This window comes from Drosophila willistoni, chromosome 3R, assembly GCF_018902025.1.
Source record: "Drosophila willistoni isolate 14030-0811.24 chromosome 3R, UCI_dwil_1.1, whole genome shotgun sequence".
NCBI classification, from domain to species: Eukaryota; Metazoa; Arthropoda; class Insecta; order Diptera; family Drosophilidae; genus Drosophila; species Drosophila willistoni.
Genome location: NC_061086.1, coordinates 29,524,892 through 29,551,855, shown reverse-complemented (window position 1 = coordinate 29,551,855; position 26,964 = coordinate 29,524,892). Strand labels below are relative to the sequence as shown.

The window sequence follows — 26,964 nt, the reverse complement described above, 5'->3', positions numbered from 1 at the left end:
TTTCATCACTTTAGTCCAAATTGTCCAAACTAACCGACCACCACTTCAACTTAAAAGATCATTTTCCACACTGACTGAAGCAGCAAACATTTTAATAGACATTCCATTTATGATTCATCATGATGATGTTTGAAAAGTCAATCAGTTTTATATTTATGAGACAACTCTGCCATAAAAAGAATTCAATTAACTTTTGCAGTCTTCAGAATACAATAAAAAAAAACTAATGCAGCTTGCCAAAGAATTCCCCAACACTTTAATCTATAAATCCAAACATTTTCGAACAAGATATTTATAGTCTTAAAAACGGGTTACCTTTTTAATTTATTAAATTTAATTATGGAAATTGCTCAACAAAAGTCTAAAGTCTCTTAAAAATACTATTGAATTGTTAAATCGATCTGTTATTGCATTTTTTTTTTTTGTTTATTATTTGCATTTTATTTATGTAGCAAATAAAATTTGAATATTTAAATTAACCTCTCGTTTCTTTCTTTTTGTTACAGGTAAATATGACACTGAATTACTTAAAATGATTTCAATTTCTGGACACAAGTCTTGAATCGAGGTTTAATGACCTCATTCCCAGCAACACTTCTCAACGTTTATAAAGGTAATAAACCTTATTTAGAAAAGAAAAAAATATGCCATTAAAACGAAAAAAAGGGCAGTTGAATGGATGGTGGAGGGATGGGCGGGCGGGCCATGGTCGGGTTATTACGGTCAAAGATGGAAACGATGGAATGGAATGGAATGCGTAGCAGCGCACGTATAGAAATGGGGAAGCGACTCTCAAGATAATTTCAAAGCCAAAACGCCAAAGAGATTTTCAAATGATATTTTTTGAGCACGTGACAGGCTAATTGACAACTTGGCCACCAGAGTTTTCTTGAGATACATAGACGAGTTTCTATTTATTTATTTATTACGGCATCTCAGTTAGTTAAAGGCCCTTCAAATACACGATAAAGCATAAAATTTGCTTCATAAAAATCCAAGATGCGACCGAGAGAGAGAGAGAGGAAGGGAGGGAGAGAGAGAGAGGAAGTGGATTAAAACTAATTTCCGACATAAAGCTTTTGAGGCATCACCAGAACGCACACACACACATACATATATATGTATGTATGTAGAACTGGCTGCCGCAGTCACTCAACTTGGCCATTTTTGGCCCCAGAGAACGACGACACAAAGCAATCAAAGCGCAACCAACTGGACGAACCAACCGTCGTCTAACCGACTAACTTTCCAGAGCTCCTCCGTTGTTACTCCTCCTCGTTCCACATGTTCTCCTTCCACCGTTTCCCACCTATGCTCTCTAAGTGGTTCTGTGTTGGTCAGCGAAGCAGAACCCAAAAACAACAACAACAAACAGCCATAAAATGAAAATATTGTATAAGGTGCGAGGAGCAAAGAGAGACGGAGAGCTTAGGAAGGGACCGACTTGCTCTGTGAAATTACTTTAGGCACTTTTAGTATACATTTTAGTATGTACTCTCATTGCTTACGTTATTCACATTTGCTTTGACATTTGTGGGTTAACTAAATGACTAACCCGCTAATAGTAATAATAATAGTAATAATACTAATAATAACAGGCACAAAATATAAAACAGTTACACTTTGCTGTCCTCGTCTCGTAAAATCTACGAGAAACACTTGTAAAATAACAATCAATAAGTTGACTATTTCATCTAAAAAAAAATGGAAAAGACATAAATAAAGTCTATTGACGCCTCATTTGTTACTTATGCAATTAAAGTAAACAAATTACCGGTTTGTTGCATAAAAAAAAAACTTATAGTAGAAACATTTTCATCTTATAGTCAATGTTCTGTTAAAAATTAGAAGTTCTTTAGAGAATATGCACACTTCTAGCTCTCTATATGAACCCAAATTTATAAATTAACAAATCTAACTCGCAATTATAATTGTTTTTTTTTCTTCGCCGTCTTGTATTTTTGCTAGAACATAATTTCTAGTTTTCCCATTGTGTTGATTTTGGCCAAATTGTTGTTTGGCTGTGGCTCAAGTCAAATTATTTGCCACTTGGATACGTTTCTCCTTGGCATGTGTGTGTGTGTGTGTGTGTTTGTGAGAATAAAATGACTGTTTTGCATGTTTGATGATGGCAATGAACTCACTCTTAAATGATGGGGCGGAATAATGATTAAGGAAAATCAGCGTCAGTCCGTCTCTACTCTAAAAGTAAATCGAAAACAATTTGTTTTAAAACAAATATATAATTTTCTTATTTTAATTTATTGAGCAACGGATATAGAAAACTTTACGCAAATATTCAGTTTATGACACGTACAAGAGAATTGCAAATTCCACTAGCGGCATGAATGAACCGCGTCGAAATTTATTAATATTTTACTTTAAAAGTTTGTTGTTTTTTATTTTTTTGCTTGCTGGCAGCCTTTTATTAGGGCAACTAAAAAAAAATTTGTTCATGACTGTCAGCAATATTTTGTTTTATGCGTTTTTTCCCCTTTTTTTTTTTCTTGTTTACCACCCACCTGACCCATTGAAGAAAAGGCCTGAAGCAACAATACAAAATTAATTGCTGTGCTTATCAACATTTTCACAAAGCCAAATAGTTAGTGTATGTGTTTGGAATAAGCTCAAATGTTTGTGACACTCAACAAAAAAAAAAGTACATAATCGTTTTAATGAGCTAATAAAAACAAAAAATCTGCAGATTTAGGTTACAGCTCAGCATGCTATAGCATATTAGCAAGTGATAGGATCGATCGAAACTTAAACACTACTCAACAAATGGCTTGGAGAGATTTATGAGCTCTCATTATTCTATTAATATGGTAAAGTAGTTTATTCAATAAAGAAAGAAGATATGAGGATAATTTAAAAAGGGAAAAGGGTCATTTAGCCACCAAAACTGTTATGTTTCTGGGCTGTATTGATGTCTATTATTGGTATTGATTCGTCAAATCTCTCGTTCTGGCATTATTTTATTTGTTGACCTTCTGTGAAGATGGTGGAGAACTAGTATTGGATGAATTCTCTTTTACCCAGCATGAATCTCGTGGAACAAGGCCTGATAGCAGCTCTTACTTGCTTCTATATATTGGTCAATTGCATAATATGGAGCCTAATATAAAAGTGCTCTGTTGGAATTTTGTAATTTTCAGAATTTGGAATGTATTTTGACCCTCTTAAAAAATGATTAAATATATTTAGGAGAGATACCGAAACATATTTCCGTTAACAGGCTCCATTTTTCTTTAACTTTTTGAATATATCGATTTAAATTTAATAAAGTATATTATCCTAGTCAGTTTCTCAGTTCCATCTCTATCCAATTTCATGGTTAACCCTATATAAATATAAACAAATTGGATGTATATATTTGTTGTCTTAACAATTAACAGCATATTATTACCGACGATATTTTTATTTAATTTGCAGTGTTTAGCTCCAAACAATTGTATGAAAATCGATATTATACACAGACACACACGTCTATGTATAAATAAATATTATGCCAAAGCATTAAATGTTGCAAACAGCTGCCGCAGCACTTTGTTGCCGTTGGCATTGGCAAGACCTACCGAAACGGAGCTGAGACATCAATAGAGAGCATTTCGGCAAACATTTTGTGTGCTAGTTCCTAACATTTGACCTTCCTGCCATCTGTAGACAGGAATATTAGTTTTGCTTCCTTTTTTATACATTTTCTGTGAAATTCCAATCCATTCAAAGAAATTGGCCATTGAAATTTCACACAAAAAGACTTTTTTCTTGTTGTAACTAAAAAGTTTGCAGCAAAAACTACTTTAGTTGACCATTTTCCAAAAGGGCGAAAATAATGAAATGGTCTGAAAATGATTTTCCATTAAAGGTGTCCTATAAGGGAGTTTTTACTAACATAAGTGGGCCTCTAATAAAATGACTATATTAGACTATACATTTAGATGTTTTAATTGCATTTATGTAATAATATTTTATATTGGAACTTGCCTTAAAAGGTATAGAGGTTATGTGTGTCTACTTCAACTCATGTGAGTGATTCTGTGTGTGGGGTGTGTGCGTGTGAGAGAGAGTGTGGCTGAATGTGCGTGTTTTCCTGTTTCCATAGGTCTATGTGTCCTGTCGGCATTGCATTTACACAAATGCCATATAATAATAATGTCCTTTGTTGTTGCCTAGCAGGCATCCTTTTGTTCCTGTTGTTTGCGGTCACATGCCTGCCTGATGTTGCGTATACGTCGAGTTGTGCAACCACCAAAACTGACGAGATGACACATTGACTCGTCGGCGGCGACTACGGCGGTGACACAAGAAAATTGTCGGTGTATTCCCGGGAATTCAAATTGTTTGCTGTGCATTTAATTAATATCCTCTTTGCAAAAAGGGTTCGTTTCGAATGGCCAGATGAATCCTTTTTTTCCCGGTCTTTTTCTTTTTCCTTCATTTATTTACTCTATCAATCCGTCATATAATATCGGTGGGTACTGTTCTATATCCATTAAAACTCGACACCTGGCATTCAGGCATCTATTTCAATTGCAAATAAAGTTTCGTTCAAGCAAACATAATGGTCATCCAAATGAAATGTTGACTGTCAACGAACGACCAACTGCGACTACTTTGCACTGTGTGACAATCTAATTACATGCCTGACATGTTTAGCAAAGTGACGACCACACAGATCATGGGCGTAGTTGGCTAAAAGGACGATAGAGAAGGATAGAATACCTAAAATTATCAAGTAAATTTCAAACATCTCATGAAATTCACAAATTTTCAATGGTTTTGATTATTAAAAGAACTTCGCCCTTTTTGATCCCTCGTACAACCATGAACTCGTATATTTTTGAATCCTCGTACCCCCGCCTGCCCCCTTTATTTGTTTGTGTGTCTGCCTTTGATGTTTCAAGTACATTCTGAATGTAATTCATGGAATGAAATTGAGTAAATGAAATGAATGTGGAGCCCTAAAAAGGAAAAACGAAAAGGAAAGCAAAAACATAAAAAGGGTTGCAAAAAAAAAAGACTACTGCTGTCAGTTCAGATTGGTGTCCATTTGTTCTATTATTAGACACGTAGATTTCCCATTCCCAATTGAATCGATTCGTTGTCCTTTCAGGACACGTAATGCACATAAAATGCATATACCAGCAAAATTTTACACTTTAAAAGCCAAAAACGTCATTGAAATGAAATGAACAAAAGTTCAGTGTTAGTTGATAGATATAATAATTTGATAAAAATAAAACACGATATAAACAAATTAAAGACAACTTTGAAACATTTATTGTGCCTTTCACTCCTTGAATATCCTTTAAAATAGAAGATCTACATTTATTTAACTACTTTTAACATTTATTGTGATTCTTATGAGCAAATTACCGTAATAGCTCTTTTCGACTCTAGTTCAAATTTTATAACCCCAAAAAAAGTCCAATAATCTTTGACGATAATAAAAAATGCACCGCAAGGGGGCATAAAATTCCCAATCCAATCGACGATTCTGATTTCAATGCGAAGGCAGGCGGCAATCCTACCCATTATACCACCACCATTAGTTACAGCTCAGGGACCACCACAAGAGTCGATGGCAAAGAAACAAAAAAATCAATTGGCCATATACACACACACATCGACTAGACACTTTATGCCTTTTATTTATTTATGTTTTTATTTCATTCTATGCTCAATTGAGAAATTGATCCTACATGGTTGGACTTTTGGTTTTTACCTAGCACACAACAATAACAAATTAACGGCAAATGGTCACTGGACTGCTGGACAATTGAGAAGAACCCTGTACTGGTGGACCTGTTGGTGCATGCATTGAACCACCAACGGTTTGGCCCTTTTTTTTGCTCTCTCTCCCTCTCCAACTCTCTGTCTCTCTGTTTTTCTAGACCGGCCAGAAGAGTTTGTGCAGTGTCAGGTGAAGGATGAATGAATGCAACGGAGACGGGGGGGTTGTGCAGGGGCTTTCGGTCGGTGTGTTCCAGTTCGTTGACTTTCACGTGCGGCAAACCATACGTAGGTTTTATTTTTGATGCGAGTTACTCTCCCTGTCCCCCTTCGTAGGCCTGGCTGGGTTACACCTTACTCATCTACCCGCTATTTGTGAGTGAGTTAGTGTGTGTGTGTGTGAGTAAGAGCGGCGGGAGTACTCGCCGTTTTGTACACAAATGACAATTTTACCGTTTTGTGGACTCTGCCTGTGTGTCTGTCTCTCTGACTCTCGCTGTCTGTATGTTACATACATACATATGTATATGTTTGTATGCCTGTGAAGTGGTTTAGCAGACAGTTTGTTGTTCTTGTTGTTGTTTTGCAATTTGTTAAAGCTCCACTCTAAACTGCTACGCCTGCATATGTGTGTGTGTGTCTGTGTGCGTGACTCTCGCGGGAAATTTTTATTATGACTTTGCTAATGTCAAGTGCGCGGCAAAGCAACATTTGAGAAGCCAAGTAGCCGACAAAAAGACGCGAGCAACAACAATAACAACAACAGCAATAACATTTAACATTTTCTTGTAATCAACATAATCAAAACGAACACAGAAATGTTCTCACCAAACATCACAATTACACACACACACACACACACAGTGATACATAATTCCACCCACCTTTTTATGACAATTCGTCGTTTATTTTGTTGTCTCTTAAGTGTCGAAACCAGCGGAAAAACAGACGAGAGTAGGGGGTTTTGGGAGGAGAAGTCAAAAAGGGCACTTCTATGCCCAATTGACACGATGTATATAATTTAAATGAAATTCAAAACTATAGAAGACCTCTCACAAATCTAAATCACTAATCGATATAACTTTAAAAGGAAAGAAACAACTTGGCGACGAAAGAATTTTTAAACAAATTTAAATATTAGAAGCTAAACAACAACATATTGCTTTAAAAACTATATAAATGGTAATACCTGTGCCTGACCACCCATTTAACAGTTAATAAAAAAGAAATTAATGATTTTATTTTAAAAAAAAAATTAATTACGAACAAAGAAAATACAAAAACATAAATTGTCCCGGTCACAAACAGAGAATGTCTGCTCTTTGTATTCAATTTTTTATGCGGAATACTAACTAACTTTGATGAAATAATTTTAATTTAGCACAAAGCCATAGCCATGCATAGCATCATAATGCCTCACAAAGATCAAAGCAAATAGATAAATACATACATATGTATGTATATATATATATAAACATATACAGCTGTATACAAAAGACAGCTTTTTCCCCTTCCTCCTCCCATAAATGAATGTCAATGCGGAAATATTTGTTACGCATTTGTTTGTATATACTCAAATTTGATATACCATTTTTAAACATACATACATATATCTATATGTATACAGTATTACACAACCAATGCACTCGCACACAAACCAAATGCAATGTCTATCCATTTAGATGGAAAAGGACTCTTCTCTCTCTCTCTCTCTCTGCGTGTGTGTGTGTGTATGCATCCAGAGAAATTAATTAATGCAGACAGCTGCAGACGGCAACAGACGAACAGCAGTTTGAATGGGGGGAAGGGGATGCAAAAGAGTCTCAGAGAGTGAAAGAGAGAGAGGTTGGGGAGAGGTGGGAATATGCAATTGTACAGACATACATACATACCTCCGCTTATCCCCGCTGAGTGGGATAAATCAAGATGAAGACGTCATTGGAAGCATACTTTAAAGAAGTGTGGGAAATGGGGATCGGGCGCCCCACTGTTGTCACTCAAGAGACGACTAATTACACTATCCACCAGCTTATTATATCCTTGATCTATTATAGTCGAATCTTAGAGATTCAGAGATTTCAATGGCTCAAGTCATGAGGGCAAGAAGAATGTGTAGACATTTTGTTTTTCTTTACATGATAGTTTTTATGAAGAAGAAAATCCAAAATTTGTTGCACAGTGTTCCTCAGTCCGCCTGACATTCTACACGCTGACATATGACAACACTTATGAAGTAGAGAGCAAAGGGAAGGCAAATGATAGTGATCGGATATGCGGCTCACTGAAATTCAAAGTACATCATCTAGCAATGTCTATAAATAGTTGTTAAATGGAACAAACAATCGTTTGAAACAATCGTGGAAACGTTGTAACGAGTGTTCACTGTTAATTTTCTTATAAGAGGTTCTTGATTTGAATGCTATCCATCCCATCCCAGCCATCCATCCCCCCTCTTTTTACAATCCACTTTAATAAAGTGTTCACGTTTTGATTCGACGTCGTTTTGCCAGACAGCCAGACGGGGGAGATCGAGCCAGACCAGGCCAGGCCAGTCCCAGTTTCAGTTCCAGTCACAAGCTAAAAATATAATTTCTCATTGCGTTTTAAGCGCACACGCATACACACACACACACACACTTCACTGGGTTCTGATGTATGTCAATTAGTCGACAAATGGATTGCTTCGCCAGTTTAGTAAAAACTGGAACTGAATAACGACATCGACGACGACGACTCGGTGGCCCTTTTATGTAGAAACATATGTGTCTCTACATATGGACTGGTGTGTGTGAATGCAGTTTCTATGGTCAGACGAACCCTCTCATCCTAATGCTGTCAATCTTTACAATTTGATTTCAAGTTAATTTTTAATTGCACTTAAACAGGAAATCTCAATTGCATAGCAATTTTTATGAGTTCAACTAAATTAGCACAAATCTCTTTTCTTTTTGTATGATGTTATGTCCTGAATGGATTGGTTTGACCTTTATAAGAAAGGGTTTCCAGTCTATCTGAATTTTCTCAGTAATTACCGATAAAATTTTCAGAGAGCTATAAAATTTCGTTTGAACTGATGTCAATTACTCCCGCTCTTAATGTGTAGGATTTTGTTTAACATTTATGCAAAAAGGATGTCCTTTTTACTCTAGCTGTGCCGACTGGAAGAATCTAATCAACCGAAAGTTGAAAAATATTACGTATACGCATCGATATTTAATGATTATCATGCAAATCGAATTCGCATCTCTCAGCTCCTCCTCTTGGTACTCTTCTACGAAGAGTTGTGTCATAACTTTGAATGGCAATCTCTCTCACCATCTCCCTCTCTCTTTCTATGGCTTGTCTGACTTGTAACACTTTGAGTGCACCGTCATCATCATCATCACAGCAAGAACAACAACAACTAACATATATTGTTGTCTCTTTTGATTCTCTTAAACGTATCTACAAGATACACATATCTGCTTGTATACCATGTACACATACATATCTTTATCTCCATTTAACAGAGTAACCACAACAACAACAACAACTGTAATCAAGGTGCGCTTATGTGTGTGTGTGTGTATGGGAGAATACTTTTATTTAGGTTTTCATGCTCTGTTGTTTTTATTGACTTTATTGAGATAGTTTATCTTGTATCCTGTGTATATGTATTAGTGGGCTCACACGCATACACGTGAGTGTGTTAATTGCATTTTGATTGAATGGCGTTGAAATATTTACTCTGCATATGGAAGAACATTCAATCAGAAATAATCTTTTGTTTTCTTTTTATACTTCAAATGAGACACAAATCAAGTGTGAAATAAGAAGAAGAGACACCAAAGGTGCGATTTTATGCGATGAAGGGGAAGGGTGGGTAGGCGAGGGAGGGAGCAGCTGCCCATTAGTAACAGGTTTTCTTTGAAAGTGTTTACAGAATGCAAATTGCTTTTAGCAGCAGGCAGCAGCAACTTCATTTAGCTTGTACTCTCTTTTTATCTCTCTCTCTTCTTCATATTGGCATCTCTTCCCCTCATAAATATCTCATTGTCTTGCTGCCGCTTGCTTAGCCATGTCTGCTACTTGTGTGTGTGTGTGTGCCCCATTTTTGTTTTTCGTTCTCGTTTTACGGATTTTCTTTTGTGTGGAATAATAATCCATATCCATATTTTGATTTGTCAGTTGCCTTTGTCTTGTGTTCATATTGTTCTTGTTGTTATTATTATTTCTGTATACAAATTTTCGAGGGTTGTTTTTGTTGCTATTATTATTATTATTATTTTAGTAGTAGTAGTAGTAGTAGAAGATGAAGAAGATGAGGAAGAAAATGGGGATACTTTGTGGTGGTGGATGCGCACATGAATACGAGAGTCTCTCTCTCTCTCTCTCTCTCTGTTTGGAGAGCGTAGGAGAGAGAGTTTTTACTCTCTTATCTAGCGATTTTTCACGTGTTTTGGTTGACAGTTTTTGTATTTTTTTTTTGTTATTTTTAGTAAGGCATTTATTCATTTTTTTTCTGTTGTTGGCAACCTTAAAAAAATGTCAATTATCACCGTTAGATGGCGTTTCAAGGTTGGTTGGCAAAAAACAACAAAAATTAATAAATATATTATTTAATATTACTAGAATTATAATTCAGATAAAAGAATTTTTGAAATGAAATTAGTAATTAATTAACTTGGGAAGAAGAAGTTTTAATTCTTTATGCTTAAATAAAGGAAATCACATGTAAACATGTGTTTTGTGCTGGTATTAATATTAATATTAACATTACATTCCGGATATGTTGTACCCTAATGACTGATAATATTTATTGTGACAATTTGATGGATTAGTCCTTTTAATTAGCCCTTAAGTGGTTATCTAGCATCCACCCACCACCTGTTATGCTGAATAATTTGCCATTTTTATCATTATCAATGTAGTCATACTCGTGCCTATGTGGCAACACTGGCCGAATGTCCTTTTCTACTCTCCCTCTCTCTCTCTCTCTCTGGCTTGGGACTAAGTGATTTTACGTGTTTGGTGTACCACACACGTCTCCTAAGCCTGTTTCTGTCTTGCCACTTGGTTTCGATTTTTTCTTGGTGTTTCGTTTCGTTGTTTGCCCTCTTTCTCTCTCTCTCTCTGTATTTTTTTCTGGCGCTCGCTGCTCTCGCATTATTTTTTTTTGCCACCAACGCCGCGCGCTCTGTTGTTTTCGTTCCATTCTTGGCGGGCGAAGCAGGACGAGAATGAGAATGAGAACGAGAACAAGAAACGCGAACATCGCCGAGTTGGTTGAAGGAATACGAGTATCTATATATACATATATTTGTTGGGGATATAAAAATGTTGAGTGCAATTCGAGGCGCGACGACTAGTCTTACGTATGTACGTGCCGGGGTCGCAATGAATTTCGTGTCCTGTTCGTCGGTCCTTGCCGCCGCCACGCACACAACGTTTTTATCATCGACAGTAAATAAAAATTAATCAACTACTACTACGGTGCTCCTCGGTGTGTGTTTTGAGTGTGAGTGTGTGTGTGTTTAAGTGTTTTGAATTGTTTGTGTGAAGGCAATCATAATCAAAAGTTCAATAACTTGATTTGGATATCGTCCTTTTTCTTTCTATTCCTCTGTCTTTCTCGCAGAGTTCAAGTGCGACGACTGAATAAAAATTCATTTAATTTCTCTTGTGGCAAAGTGTATAAAAAGCAGTCAAAATTTTCACCATTTATCCGCAAATATTTAGTGAGTATCTAAAAGATGCCTCTCAAGGCGCCCTCTAAACCACCCACAATCCCCAAAACCCCCTCCACCCCCTTCTCCTCACAAATATATATATATATATATCTATACCGAATGCTCTGTGTGTTGTGTGGTGGCCCCCTTACAGAATAGCACTAAAAGAGCACGCGTGCAAAATGATGTTTGGCCACTGTTGTTGTTGTTGTTGTTGTTTGTAGCTGTGGCTCGTTTTGGGGCGCAGAAGTGTAAAGCGCACGTCTTTGGGCCATACTACACATACAGATACATCAATATAGAGTGAGATACACACACACACAAACACCAACATATCGACAACGATGACTACGTAAATTGTGAAGAAATGCGCGCTCGTGTGACCTGCCAGCTACCAACTTGAACCTCCCAACCTTGTCAACCACCCACCCATCCACCCACCTACCTACATCCTGCCGCCTTCTCACCATTCGGAAAAGCAAAACAAATAGAGATATAGATACATTTTTCGTTTCATTTTTACCTTTGACCGAAAAAAGCGAAAGAAAATAAAATCCAAGCACAAAGAAAACTTATTCCCACACACTACACACACACATACACACGCACATACAGCATATGCTTTCAACCCCCTCCCGGCTTCTATACTTACTTATCCAATTCCTGTTGATTGCATTTGAATAAAGAGCTTGTCGTCATCGTCGCAAAAACCAATTCCAAAAATGTGGTTTAAATTAAACCGCACTTTTTAGTTTATGTAAAACCACCGAAACCACACACACACACACAATTATAAACAAAACGAGAAAAAGTCAATCTGTACAAGTTTCAAATTATTGGCAGGGTCCTTTTCCCTCTCCAAACATTTAAGAACCTTTTTTTTTGTTCAATTTGAACTCGGGAATTAATTTTGTAATAAGCAGACAGGCAGGGGAATTATTTAAAGTTATTTAGTCTCAATTAAATTCTTTTCTTTAACTTTTAAGTGCTATTAGAATTGCTCTGTGTTTAAAAATTAAACAAAACTATTTTTTTTCTACAGATAAAATATGAGATTAAGAATATCTACAAAACGGTATAATATTTATGCTTCTAATGCTTCTTAATGTCTACAAAGACCTTTAATTTATAAAGCCTTAAGATCTGGACTTGAATGAAAAATATGAGTAATTATTTAAGAGTTTTTAAAGTTAATCCTCCTTTAGAGGCAGATTTCTGCTAAAGAATTGGAATTTCGAAAGACTTTTAGAATATCTAATCGAATATAATCTAATGAGGTTTACAGATTTGTCAACTTCTTAGAAATTGATTTATATTTAGATCATCAATAAGTGTTTGTTTCATTTTAAACGTTTCTAAATCTTAGTTCTAATTTCGTTAAAATGAGACAAATTCCCTGAAGTATAGGATCCGATTTAGTTGGAAAAACAAAGAGTATCATTTGTATTCTAACTGTAAAATAATATATATTTTTACCAGTAAGTCGATTAGTTTGCACTTAATAGTTTGGTTTGCGATACCTATTAGCATATCGATCGATTAATTGGATGGCTATACATATGTTTGTATGTATATATATAGACATATAGCGCTATTTGTCTGGCTGTCATGTTTGTTCTATGGCCGATTAATAAATATTTCATTCACCTGCGTTTAACGTAATTGTTTCAAGTGGCGCGAAGTGTGCAATTGGTGGATTGGATGAATTGGAGGGGGGTGCAACTAAGGCCATGACGGGGTGTTTTGGTTTTCTTTGGTCTCTTGTCAGCTGATGGTGGTGGTTATGGGGTGGTGCAGCAGGAGAAGGAGGCATTATTCTAATTGACCATGTGTCGATTATTGAAATTGCATTTTCCACCTGCAAACGGAAACGGTTTTAACTAATTGAATATTGCATATGCACTTCAAGTCGAACCAAATAGTCGGGGCATTTACAAGTTTATGTAGGTATTCATATTGGTTAATTAACGGTTGGCCCTAATGAGTTAGAGTTAGACCTTTACATTGCCAGAAGATCGGAAAACATATTATAGGTATGGCATACTGTTAGTAATTTGATTTGATGTTGAGCACGTTTCCCAGAAAATTAACAACTAAACAGACATCCCTAAAGATAAACATACTTTTGCATATGTATGGGTGAGTGTGTGTACATGCAATCATCTAGCAAAATCATTTCTGCCACCGTGGTTTGTCTTCTTCATACACCTCTCTCCCTCTCTCTCTCTCCTCTCTCTCCTCATCTACTTTCCACTTAAGCTCAACTCTCTGGCCATGATGCATGTTGCGAGGAGAAGATGGCACCATCACATTCATCCATACAAACATGCACACACACACACACAAATACATATAGAAACGTGGGTTTACTTATCGATTTTTATTTCATTTTTATCCGCTCCACGAGGAGCCCAGAAGCTTCAAGCTCTCTGTCTTATATGCCTTCCGTTTGCCCGTGCCTCCTGCCTCCTTCTCCGCCTGCTGTTTGGGCATTGTTTCTTTTTTCACAAACATTTTTTTTTTTTTTATATATATGCTTCTACTTATAAACGCGTTGCGACTGGGCAAGAAGGGGCTAAAGTGGGTTGACTTGGTTTGGTTTGGTTTGCTTTGGGGTGGTGGTTAAGAGGCTGTACATATACATATATGTATGTATGTATGTATGTAGTCAGGAGGCCTCCATATCACCATAACACCATCAACAGTTCATATAGCAATGCGAAAGGCAAGCTAGGAGCAGGAGGACTCCTTGTTATTGTAGTTGTTGTTAGTCGTTTACTCGGATCCTTTTTGAAGTCCGATTCGCGCACGGCTGCTATTGTTGCAAAATGTGACAATAGAATGAACAGAGCAGCAGCAGCAGCCAGGCCAGGCCAGGCCAGACTCACCCACATCCCACACCCCGCCACAGGATGAAAACTTCAAAACGGCGGCGCTTCTAGCACAACTTCTACTTAGCAGAGTAGTCCTCTCTGGCAGCGCCAGTCAGACAGATATAACAGAACAGAACGCGACATAAACCGATGGGATGAAAAACGGGAAGGATGGAGGGGTACGCCAGGCTGAGGTCATACCAGTCAACCAAATAAATGAAACAACAAAGACAAACGCACACACACACACACACACATACACTGATACATAAAATATATGCGAAAGCATAAGGTGGGGCTCACTTTTCTCCCGCCAACACTCCGCTCTGTGTACCTCTCTCCTCTCCGTTGTCTTGTAGCCAACGGCAATGATGTTGGAGGCTCTGTGCACTCGTCTCTAGAGTGTCCTATGCCCACAGTTTCCCCCACCACCCCTCTTGTGTGTGTGTTCGCATATAAATAAATATTATTATTTTTCGCTCTCTTCTCTTTGACATAAAATTTACTAGAGGAAAGGACAACAACGACAACAACAACCGACCGACCGACTCGACTGAAAGCTGGGAACTTGAGTGTTCTTAACTCAAACGACATGATTATGACGCTTCGTACTCTTCTCTTTATTTCTTCTCTATATATCATTAAATAAATAGAAATGCCAACTGATATGACTTTAGTTTTTGCTAGTTTCAAATATTAAGTATCATAATATTTATAAATCACAAACAGACAGACATACATATGTCTTAAGTAAGTTTCTTGATCTTACTGAGATTTCATCGATATTCAATTTGGTTAAGGTGAGACATATTCCCAATTAGAAGTTGATCCATTAGTGCAAGTGCTGCAACTGGATTTGGCTTAATTCAAAGGTAAATTGCCTTCAAAGGTAACTAAAACTAACGAGACGATGGAGGAGGAGCTCATAAAAGGCTACAGAAGTTGTTGCCAAAATGGTAAGGAGAGGGAGGGGGGATACAGAGGAAGAGCCAACGTTTTTTTTTTCTACCTTTTTTCCTTTCGTCCGACACAAAATATCTACTGACTTTGACATGCACTGAGAACTGTTGTGAGTGCAACTTTCTGTGTGTATGTGTGTGTGTGTGTGTGAGGGTGTATGCATGTATACACACAGTTGCACAGTTGTTTGTGTGCCTTGTAAATAGGATTCATCTCGCGACGCGGACAACTGGCGTTTGGCTTCTGCATAAAATGCAAAATAACGTGATCTACTACTCAACGCTCTCTTGCTTTTTGCCTCCCTTCACCCCCTTCTGAATCCTTCCGGTTGCCGCCAATGCCACTGCTACTGCCACTGCAAGTGTGTGTGTGTTTGTGTGTGTCTGAGTCTGTGTAATTTTTTGCGCACAGACACTCAAGTAAATGGCCATCAAGCAGGCAGGCAAGGCAGGCAGCCAGCAGGCCAAAACCATGACAAACCGAACCATACATCCATCCATCCATCTGTACAATCATCTCGTCGTCGACATGTATCCATGTCAGCAGCCAAAAGTAAGCTCCTCCTCCTCCTCGTCCTATGTCCCTTCTCCTCCACTCGGTTGAAACTTCATCGTCGTCGTCGTCGTCGCCGTCAGCGTCAATTTTTGCTTCAGTTTTTCATTCCTCGCAAATTTTCTGCTTTTGAGGTTTTTCATTTCATCTACTAACTAACTGTACCTATAATAGTTACTGAATTTGTGTAATTAAAGCGAAAAGCAAAGCAAGAAAATTTCTCAAATTCTATTTTTATTCAATTAGTTTATGAATTTGAGCAATAACTGTGAAGAATTCAAGAATTTCCAGTAGTAATGCAAATGCTGACATCATCTATTTCAATTAGTTCTCTATGAATTAAAACTAAGCCAATTCTTTTCAAGTTTAGGGTCATTTTGGTTTATTCCTAATATCCCTTTGCCCTCTAAATGATCATAATCATGATTCCTACATCGGAAAAAACACTACACATCTACACAAATGTTAAACAACAAAAACCTATAATTAATATTTTTCTATTATTTTTCTTAGGAATATTGTCTCCTCCGGGTCCGTTTCTAACGCCCAGTCCATCACCATCGATCTCAGCTAGCCCACGTCTGCAACCATCACCCTCGCTCTCACCGTTTCCACAGGATGTGGTGCTCGTAGCCGGTGGCAATCAATTGAACGTTACCAGCAATCCACAGGAACACGTAAGTTGAATAAGCATTTCTGTCCATTAAATCCAGTGTCAATATATTTCATTATTTTTGCCACAATCAGGAGCGCAAGGCGGCGACGCCTGGCAGGCGACAATCTATACATCAGTTCACCAATGGCAGTCCAAATGCTGGTACAGTGGTCTTTCAGCCAAGTCCCTCTCAATCGCCGGCGGCAGCCACCACGGTTATTGGCGTGACAACTGGTGGTGGTCTGATAGCCACAACAACAGGTGCCGGCGGTGTTGGTGTCGGTGTCGCTGGTGCGGGCAATGCAATTGGCAGTGAGCTAAATGCCACTCTTGTGGGTTCAAATAATATACAACTAAACAAGGTAAACTCATTCAACTCAAATGTGTTTGGGAATTATAATTATTTATATCTATGTGTTTGCAGAAGGGTAACAATAAACGGGCCAACAACAACAGCCAGCAACAGTTGCTGCAGCAACAGCAGCAACAGCAACTTCATCACCCCCAGCAGTTGACACATCAAATCTTTAGCAGCAACGCTGCAGCTCCCACTTCGATATCGACAACGACAGTGGCCGGCGGGTATGGGGGGCCGGCCACATCGTTTGCGACAGCAAATGTGGCTTGTAGCCCAAAAGGTCAAGCGAAAAAAGCCGCCGCACAGACCACATTGGTGAGCCAACAGCAGCAGCAGCAGTTCCATCACTATCAGAGCAGTAGTCCACTGATAGCAGATAGCCCCATACCAAGTCCGAGTGGCTCGATAACAGCAGCAGCTATCAAGCCACCAACGCCGCAACCACCACAAGCCGTGCAGATGTTGCCACAACAATTCACAATAACGGGGGGCACAACCCAACAATTACAGCAGCAACAGCATACGCAGCAGCCTCAGCAAGTGTTTCAGTTTATTCAGGGACCACAAGGTCAGATAATAGCCACTGCCCCGCAGCCTCAATTGCAGCAGCAAGCACAGCACCAACATCACCCACAACAACAACAACAACAGCAGCAGCAGCAGCAACGTTTTGTCACCACCAACACGGGTACAATTGCCCTGCCCACCACATCCTCCACCGGTACCACCACAACAAAATCAAGCAAAACGCCACAACAGATTCTGCCCAAGCCGCAACAGGAGCTAACGACGCATTCGATTCAACAACAACAGCAACAGGCCAAAACTAAACCACAAATCTCGCAGTCACCTCAACATGTCACGTCCAATGCTGCCGGCAATCAGGCGACCAACCAGCAACAACAACAACAACAGATTTTACTCCCGGCGACAAGTGCTCAGCCACAGCAGTTGCTGCTGAACCAAATGCCTGTACTGGTTCAACAGAATCCACAGGGAGTGCAGCTTATCTTGCGCCCACCCACACCACAATTGACAGCGACACCCTCGCTGGTCATTCAGAATCCTCGGGGCCAAGCACAACTCTCTCAGCCGGCGCAGCAGCAGCTGCTCCGAATCGTGGGCACAAATGGGGCTACCATGCAGCTGGCTGCCGCGCCCACTTTCATCGTGTCCTCGCAGGCGAACCTCATTCAGCAGACCGCATCGGCCGGTCAATTCCAAAACGCCATCAAGACGGGCACCCAGTTGAGTGGCCTGCACGCGGCTCTGGCACAGGCGCAGGCGCCACGATCTCAGCCGTTCGCTACGACGGCAACCATCAATACCCAGCTCCTGGGGCAGAGTGTAGCGGCCCAGTTGCAGAACCTGCAGCTGGCAGCTGCCCAGATTCAAATGCCGAACGGGTTGACAGCCATCTCCCAGCTGCCGGCTCATCTGCAGCAGAGCTTAGGCGGGGCCACCATAAATCTGAATCAGTTAAATGGAGCCCACATCCAACAGATTGCCACTGCCTTTCAAGCGCCGCAGGCTCCAAGCACTGGAATCGGTGGTGGTACCACCACAGCCGAGTTATTCACTCAATCATCGCCAGCGCATGTTCCGATGGCTGTGACGCCGGAGCCACTGCGGCAATCCACGCCGGTGCCGGTTCTGCAACAACAACAGCAGCAGCAACATCAACAGCAGGCTGCCATGGCCACGATACAGTTGCAGCAGCAGCAACAACAACAGCAGCAGGCACAGATCCAACAATTGGAGCATCAGCTGCAGCAGACGCAATCCCAGGTGCAGCAGGCCCAGCAACAGCAGCCGCCGCCGCCGCCAGTTGAAGCGAAAAAGAAGCCACGTCCCCGCAAGAAAAAGCCACCGGCCGCACAGGCAATTTCCACGACCACGATACAGCCACCTCAAATAACATCGACGTCGTCGTCCATAGTGACACCGCAAAAGATAGCCATATCGGCCACGCCCACCCCCACACACACGACCATGAACACAACGATGCTGCAGCAGCAACAGCAGCAGCGAGCAAAATCCCCCTCACCACCTCCAACGCATATCCAACGTGCCAGCAATGGCAAACTTGATCTCGGCGATGTGATGAAATTTTGTGGAATCACCGGCGACGACGATGATGATGAGGATTACGGTCTGGATGGCACAGGTCTGATGGCGTCCAGTGGCACAGCAGATGAAACGGTAACAGCGCCAGCGACAGCAGCGCCCGCCCAAGTTCCAGTCAACGCCGCAGCAGTAGCTTCTAGCTCCAATGATATCATGATCTCTATACCGCACCAAAACGGCAGCGATGGTCTTCCATTTACATTGACAATACCAGCGCCACAGCCGTCGCATACACAGCCGCCCAACGAAGCCACCGAAATACCAAATATCCTAATTAAGATTGATCCAAGCGATGCGAATGCCACATCATCCTCCACCTCCACAGTGGGAGCTCCGACAACGACTTTACCACCGTATACCCTATCGACACCACGCTTGCCTACAGCCGAGGAGATTCAGAAACAGGCACAACAACATTTGGCTCAACAGGCGGCGGCAGCGGCGGCAGCTGCCGCAGCAGCAGCAGCGGCCAAAATTACAACCACAAGCACGCTCCAGACGACAGGAGGAACGCCAACGATAAGCATTAGCCTGCCCACGCCTCAGTCAACAGCTTCAGCTGCTCCTTCTGTGCCTGTTGCATCGACAACGGCTGCAGTGAAGCCACGTAGAAAACCCGCCGTAAGAAGAAATACCAAAAAAACGGAAACCATTAGTACTCAGCCAACTGCGATGAGCATAAATCCAGCAACGTCAACTACGACCACAATCCTCAATAGTAGTAACATACACACCTCCGCTGCCGCCATTATATCAGCTAGCACTGGGAATGGCACTGTGAATACCATCACATTAACTACTCCGGTGGTACCAGCTCCAGTAAGTACCAGCAGCACTTCGAGTTCCACTCTGATGCTGGCCCATGGACTGGCCACAAATAACCCAACCGCAGTGCCCAGTCAGATAGGAAATATACAGATCTCCCAAGTGCAGAATCATCATCAGCCAACACTGCCGATTAGCAGTGCCGTTGAGAATAAGATTCAAATCATGCCCATCCTGCCACCGGGTGCCACTGTAATGGGCGGTACACCCGGAACACCAATGGCCACAACAAATCCGCCTCAGCCACAACAGACTACCACACAGTTGGTGTTTCAGCCCACACAAGCTGCATCTGTGGCAGGCGGTGGTGGTGCTGGTGCCAATGTCGAGCCATCACCAACTACAGCCATCAAGTTGTCCAATGATGGCCGTCAGATGCAATTGGTGGCCATTCCTCAAGCAACACCGCCTTCTACACCACTGACAGCTCCGATTGCGGCTCCTGCTCCGGCACCGACTGCCATGTTGCCTCCGCAGTTAACGGGAATGCCAGGAAATTTATCCATATCGGTGGGGTCACCAGCCACGGCAGCTGCTTTGGTGCCCCAACTAACTGGAAGCCTTACGTTGGCCGTATCGGAGCATTGTGAACGATTGATACTACGCCACGATCCCAATAATCCGCAAGATCATCAATCGCAATTGATATTGCAGGCGCTGCTAAAAGGAGCTCTGCCCAATGTAACCATTATCAATGAACCAACACGGGCAGATCCGAACAAGCCCACAGTTCAGGCGATAGCTCCGCCGCCACAACAGCCGCCACAGCCACAGACAATACAGGCCCAACCAGTGCTGCAGCAGTTGCCGAAAGTTAGTCCCGCTCCAAAGATTGAAGTGAAGGGTAAGTTTAAGGCCTTTGGGAGTGTAACGAAATAGTTTAAACATTTTGTATTGTATTCACTTGCAGTTGCCAACAGAAGGATGTCAACTACTGTGCATCCGGGCACCACCACCATAAAGGCACCGGCCATGTCCATCAAGGCTAATGAAGCCACCTTGACTTTTCCCCAATTACCGCTGGCATCGCAAGTGGTTGTCCAACAACAGCAGCCGCAGCAGCAGCAGCAGCAACAAACTCAGCAGACAGCGCAAGTGCCACAGACTACACAGACAGCACCGATAGTCAGCAATGGACAGCAGCGATATATTGCTTTGCCGCCCATTGATCCGAGTACACAGCAATTGTTCTGCCTGAATAGTGTGACGAATCAAATAACCGCCATGAGTGCTGGCCAGACAGCAGCATCTATTGGACCCACCGAACGTCTGTTAATAGCTCCCGCGGGCATTAATGCCCAGCAACTGGCCCAGTGCCTACAACTCGGCCAATTGCACTTTAATGATGTCAATCCGCTGCCCACACCACAGACATCGACTGCGTCCGGCACGACGACGACAACCCTCACGATTCCATTGAGGCCTCAACCACCGCAGCAGCAGATTGTTCATCCCATACAGCCGATAAGCAACGGACAGCTGGCCATTACGACGACAGCAACGACGACTCTGACAACAAGCACCAGTACCACCACGACGACAGTGACCAAACAGGTGGCCAATGTGGCTCCGATTATTGATCAAAGTAAGGCAAAGTTGGAGCCCGTTGGAGCAAAGAATTCTGCAGCTGGTGGAACGGGGGGAGCTGGTGCCGCCACCAGCACCACTGGAGCTGTGGTCAAGAAGAAACCAGTGCGTAAACCAAAAGCCACATCAACAGCCGCTGAATTGGCCAATCTAAAGAATGCCAGTGTGGTTAAGCCAATGCCTAAATTGGATCCATTGTCGCAGAAGCCCAACAACAATCCCGTGCAAATTGTCCAACCCAATGTGGCTAGTGGTAAACATATGATTGTGGTGGGAAGTTCCGGTTCAAGTCAGACCACGACGACAACAACAACCACAATGAGTAGCAGTATCCAACCATTTCAGACGACAAGTGGTACAAAACTAATCGGAGTGACGGCGCCCATGCAACAGCAGCAGCAGCAGCAACCCATTTCTATTGGGTTACATCAGCAGCAACGAATTAACTTTAATACGACGCTTACCACTGCATCAGGATCGACAGTGGCGGTGGTTAGTACTGCTCCAACAGCGACAATTCCTTCTCCTGCAGCACCTACTGTGACTCATTTGCAGGTGTTGCCAGCTCAACAGCAGCAGCAGCAGCAACCTCCCAAACAACAACAACAACAATTGAGTACTGTTTCCCGTGTCCAAGCTATTCAAGTAACAGCTCAAATGCAACAGGTGCTCAAGCAGGTCCAGATGCAGATACAATTTCTCAACATCAAGCTGCAGAATAAAACATTTCTGCCAACCTTGCCTACATCGTTGCCGGACATGGATGCAAATGTAATTGCTGCATACAACAAACCGATGACCGATGCCGAGATAAATGTAGCCCTCCAGCGACTCTTTGCCGAGCAACATCGTATTTTGGCCTCTGGCAAAGAAGTCCCCACGCCAGAGGGCATATTGCCGACACCCAATGGCAATGGTAGCTTCAGTCTGATGATCCAACAGCAGCAGCAGCAACAGCAGCAAATATCCAGTGAAACGACAGTAAAAACAATTGGTAATGCAATTGTGATACCAGCCAATGTGGTGCAGCCGAATAATCATTCCACAACGACGACAACAACAACAGCAATCGCTGGATCGACGGGAACAGCGGCAACAGTAGTCAATGTACAGCAACAGCAGCAGCAGCAGCAGAATGCCGCCCAACGAATACACATCTATCCCATGCAACATCAGCAGCAGCAGCAGCAGATCAATAAACAGAAATTGGCACAGCAGAAAGCAACAACATCTGCAAATTTGGGTCAACACCAGCAGCAACAGCAACTGAAGTCCAAGGATTCTAATGTACAACGCAGCAAACTCAATTCGGCAACTGCACAGCAACAACAACAACCTAATGGAGCACTTACTGTGTTGCCGCAAAAAATTAACTTGTTGCCAGTGGTGCAACAACAACAGCAGCAACAACAACCGCCTCTTATCAATAATAAAAGTGGACCACCGCCACTTATATTTGCCAGTTCGTCCAGCAATCTAATGGCCAATAGCAGTAACAGCAGCAGCAGCAACAATAACAACAACAACAATACGGCCAGCAGCAACATAACAATGTCTGCTGGCAATTTGTTACCAATGCCGCCATTGCAACCACAGCAACAACAACAACAGCCAACAATACAACAGGCAATACATCAGCAGCAACAACAACAACAACAACCTATACAACAACAACCTCAGCTTTTGCCACCGCCTCCGCCACCAGCAGCAGCAGCAGTTGCAGCTCCAGCACCAACACCAATCATGACACCAGCAGTAGTGAGCAATGCAACAGCAGCAACCGCGACTTTACTTCCTCCAGGATTAAGCAATTTAATGCCCTCATTACCAACGGTGCCCATTTATATGCCAGGCAAGCCGGATGAGTTGCCCACACCGAAGCCAAAAATTGCACGCCTCTCCTTGTGAGTAGTTGGTTGAAAAATGCCCATTTAACGAGCCTCCAATAAACAGAGACACTTGGAGCAACTGATTTCCATCTAGCATTTAAATAGACAACACTAATAGAATTCTCTTCTACAGATTTGTGCGACAACTGGAGGTGGATCAAGAGAGCTGCCTTAAGCCCGACTATGTGAAACCGTTCCGTACTAAGGATGAGGCTGTCAAACGCTTGATAAGGTTAGATTAACAATAGAAATATGAATATGAAAAGAAATCTAATTACAATTTATACATATATATAGATACCATTGCATGCACGAAAACGATGTGGAGTTGCCCTCTGACGAAGACGAATTGTTCGAGGCGACCGCTGTGGGTTTCCAAGATAAATTCCGCCAGCTCAATGGAAAATTCCAAGAAATACTCTATCAGGAATCAACGGTAAGTCATCGGCTGCAAAAGCTTGAAGAAAGAATATGATTATAAGAAAAACATTGTTCTCACAGTTACCTCATCGCACTTCGGAATTGCTGCAGATGCAACAGTTAATGATTGACGATCTGAAAGGTGAAATCAGCGACATTAAGGATTTCAATCAACAGTTGAAAGAAGTGGTGCAGGCCAATGAGGCGGCAGTATGCAGTAGTTTGGATATACCTGCATTAGATGCTAAGGTGAAAGAGGAAATCAAATTAGAGCCAGAGGATAGACCAGCCGTTAATACGTCTGCCTCTTCTGATGGCGGCGGCGTAGTGGATAAATTTGATTTGCTAAAGAACAGTGCCGACGTGAATACGGCCTATAACAAGCAGCAGCAGCAACCCGCACCCTCGCAGCAGCAGCAGCAGCAGCATCAGCAACTGAAGGTAGAGGAGAATAAAACCGAAATCCAAGAAACAGTTGTGAAGAGGGAGCGGGAACAACCCTCATCAAACAAGGGCCAAACGAAATATATCAAAAAGGACTTTGACAATTTTGATATTGAATCCGAATTGACGCCAAGTTTCATCATGAAAAAGGTAGAACATAAAATGGATGAGGATAATGGTGGCTATGGTGAGAAAGCAATGATGGATCAGACTCAGCCCCAGACCCAGTCACAACAACAATCACAGAGTCAAGAGCAGCAGCAGCAGCAGCAACAACACCAAGAACAACATCAACAGCAGCAGCAGCAGAACCACCAACAAGCACATATCAAAACAAGTGAGGTAGCAAATGTGGATCAGGAGGATGGCTGGTATTGTTTGCAAAATGAACTCAATCTGATGAACAATGAGTCTTTGCCCCAGCATAATGGACAACATTCGTCACTTCCGCCACATGGTCAGCAGCAGCCACCACAGCAGCAGCAACAGCAACAACACTTTCTCGATAATGCCACAAATCACATGGCCGATCTCTTTCCCAATGGCTGCATTGACAAAAGCAATCAGAGCATTAGCAGCAGCAACAACAGCAGCTGTGCCAGTAGTGAGCACAATGTGGCCACCAACAATTCGGCGAAAAACTCATCGTGCAGCGGCCAGCGACAACAACCAGTGGTGGCTATGGTGGAAACAGAGCAACCAAATCAACATCCGGCCATCAGTGAGTTCTTCAACAGCGACTCTGATGTCCAGAAATCTGTGGAGACGCGACTGGAGGCTATGTTTGGAGAATCCCCAGTTCATTTGGATGTAAAGACTAGTAATGATACGCATGATATTGAATCCAATTTGGATGAAATATTCGGTGACTCGAAATCGCCGGCAACTAATCATAAAACTAAGTTGAATATGTGGGCATCAGATGGGGGATTTATGCAGCAGCCACAACAGCAGCAGCAGCAGCAGCAACAACAGCAACAATATGCCACACAACAGGCACAAACTGTGGTTGTGCAGCAACAACAACAACAACAGCAACATCACATTGAACTCAATTGCAATAATAATCCGCGTTGGATGCAAAGCATGGAGGCTCATTACAGTGATTTTATGACAAGTAGCACCAGCACCGCCGAAAGTCAGTCACAGAATCTATTGGTGGTTAATGGTAGTGAATCACGCAAACGACACTGGGATAGCCAATTGATGGGTGGCTCCAGCAGTGATTTGGAGGATGATAATAGCAGCAAACGTCTGTGCACAGCATCGTCAACCTCATCATCGCCCATGTCGTCGCAGCAACATGTTCAGGTGGCACCACATGGTCTCTTGGATACTGATATGCTTGGCTTACATGATGGTCTGGCTGCTGTTAATGGATCAGCCAGTTGGATGGAACAACAGCAGCAGCAACAACAACAACAGCAACAGCAACATAGTTTTGCCAATCATCAGGCATACACAAGTATGATGAATCCACAGCAGCAGCAGCAGCAACAACAACAACAACAGCAGCAGCAGCAGCAACAACAAGAACATCATTACCAACAACATAATATGCAACAACAAATGCAGCAACAACAGCACCAGCAGCAACAACATCATCAACAACAGCAAATGCATGTCAATCACTTGGGTGGAACATCTGTAGTCACCGGAGAATATGACGATGACATTAGTCGCCATGTGGCCAGTGCCATCGATAGCATACTCAATCTCCAGAACAGCGGCGATTCGTTGCAATTCTCGTTGGGTTCATTTCTGGGTGACAGTATTTTAGATGATCAACGTCAAGCGGCTAATTTGCCTAGTTGCCAACAACAACAACAACAGCAGCAGCAGCAACAACAACAACAGGAACAGCAGCAGGTTGGTGGTACACGTCGGCGTCCGCTGGGCGATGAAATCGGTGACTGCCTGATAAGCGGCGCTGGTTCAGCTGCATCGGCGGTGACCGACAATAGTGGCAATCTGCTGCTAGACCATCATCATCATCAATTGCTACAGAACCACAATGTTAGCCAGCAGCAGCAGCAACATCTGCAACAGCATCATCATCATCATCACCAACAGCAGAGCCTAAGCCAAGCGCAGCCTCAGCATATGGGACAGATAAATGATTTTAGTTGCGTTGGTGCCGGACTAGATGATCCGGTCAAGTCAATAATGACCTCTTGACTTGGGCCAGTGACGGCAGCAGCCGATAGTGTTTCCAATAGTCTCATACTTGAGTTCAATGCAACCACATTATGAGCAGCAGCAGCAGCAAGAACTGCCAATTGTACAGGAACCTATTTTTAGTTCATTTTAGTTGATGTTACTAACCCACCCACCCATCCACCAACCCCCCCCCACAACTCCGCATACCCAGTACTAAATAAAATGAGTTCCATTTACGTACATAGTATATACTATATCTATCCTGATCTGTACAACATTATTAGATCCTAAGTTAATATACCTGTAGCATGAATTGTTTTTTATTTCCTCTTTGATTACTACTTCTTTCTTATATGTTTAGTCCAATGTATGTAAACTTGACTTGTACAATACGAAACAATGTTTTGTCAAGTGGTGCTGCTTGTCAAGTTAAAACAGACAACAATATTTTGTCAAGTGCTGCTTGTTACAAAAACAAAGAGAAAAAAAACAAATGAATAGATTGTGAAAGATTCAGATAACTGCGGGGGGCAAATTTTCTACTATAACAATAAAAAAAGCAATTGAACCTTGGAGAATTGATCATGAAACGACGAATGGCATTAAATGCCACCACTAAAATTGAGAAACTAAATTAAATAAAGGATAAACAATGATGTAGCTACAATAACAA

At 41.8% G+C, this 26,964-nt stretch overlaps 1 protein-coding gene across 1 annotated transcript; it reads left to right on the top strand.

Annotated features, from left to right (window-relative positions):
• Positions 1-558: 558 nt before the first annotated feature.
• On the top strand, positions 559-26,964 carry LOC6649838 (mucin-5AC). The gene is made up of 8 exons (XM_047009199.1): positions 559-613; positions 16,340-16,503; positions 16,574-16,843; positions 16,906-20,635; positions 20,702-23,282; positions 23,401-23,499; positions 23,565-23,703; positions 23,769-26,964. Exons 1-8 carry the CDS (start codon positions 574-576, stop codon positions 26,307-26,309), a joined length of 9,564 nt encoding a protein of 3,187 aa, XP_046865155.1. The 5' UTR covers positions 559-573; the 3' UTR covers positions 26,310-26,964.

What these genes read in the sequence shown, in the direction of transcription:
- LOC6649838 (XM_047009199.1), top strand. Translation starts at nt 574, where the DNA reads ATGACCTCATTCCCAGCAACACTTCTCAACGTTTATAAAG. An exon ending in GCTGTCAAACGCTTGATAAG is followed by an intron (nt 23,500 to 23,564) that starts GTTAGATTAACA and finishes ACATATATATAG; the next exon opens with ATACCATTGCATGCACGAAA. An exon ending in TACTCTATCAGGAATCAACG is followed by an intron (nt 23,704 to 23,768) that starts GTAAGTCATCGG and finishes TTGTTCTCACAG; the next exon opens with TTACCTCATCGCACTTCGGA.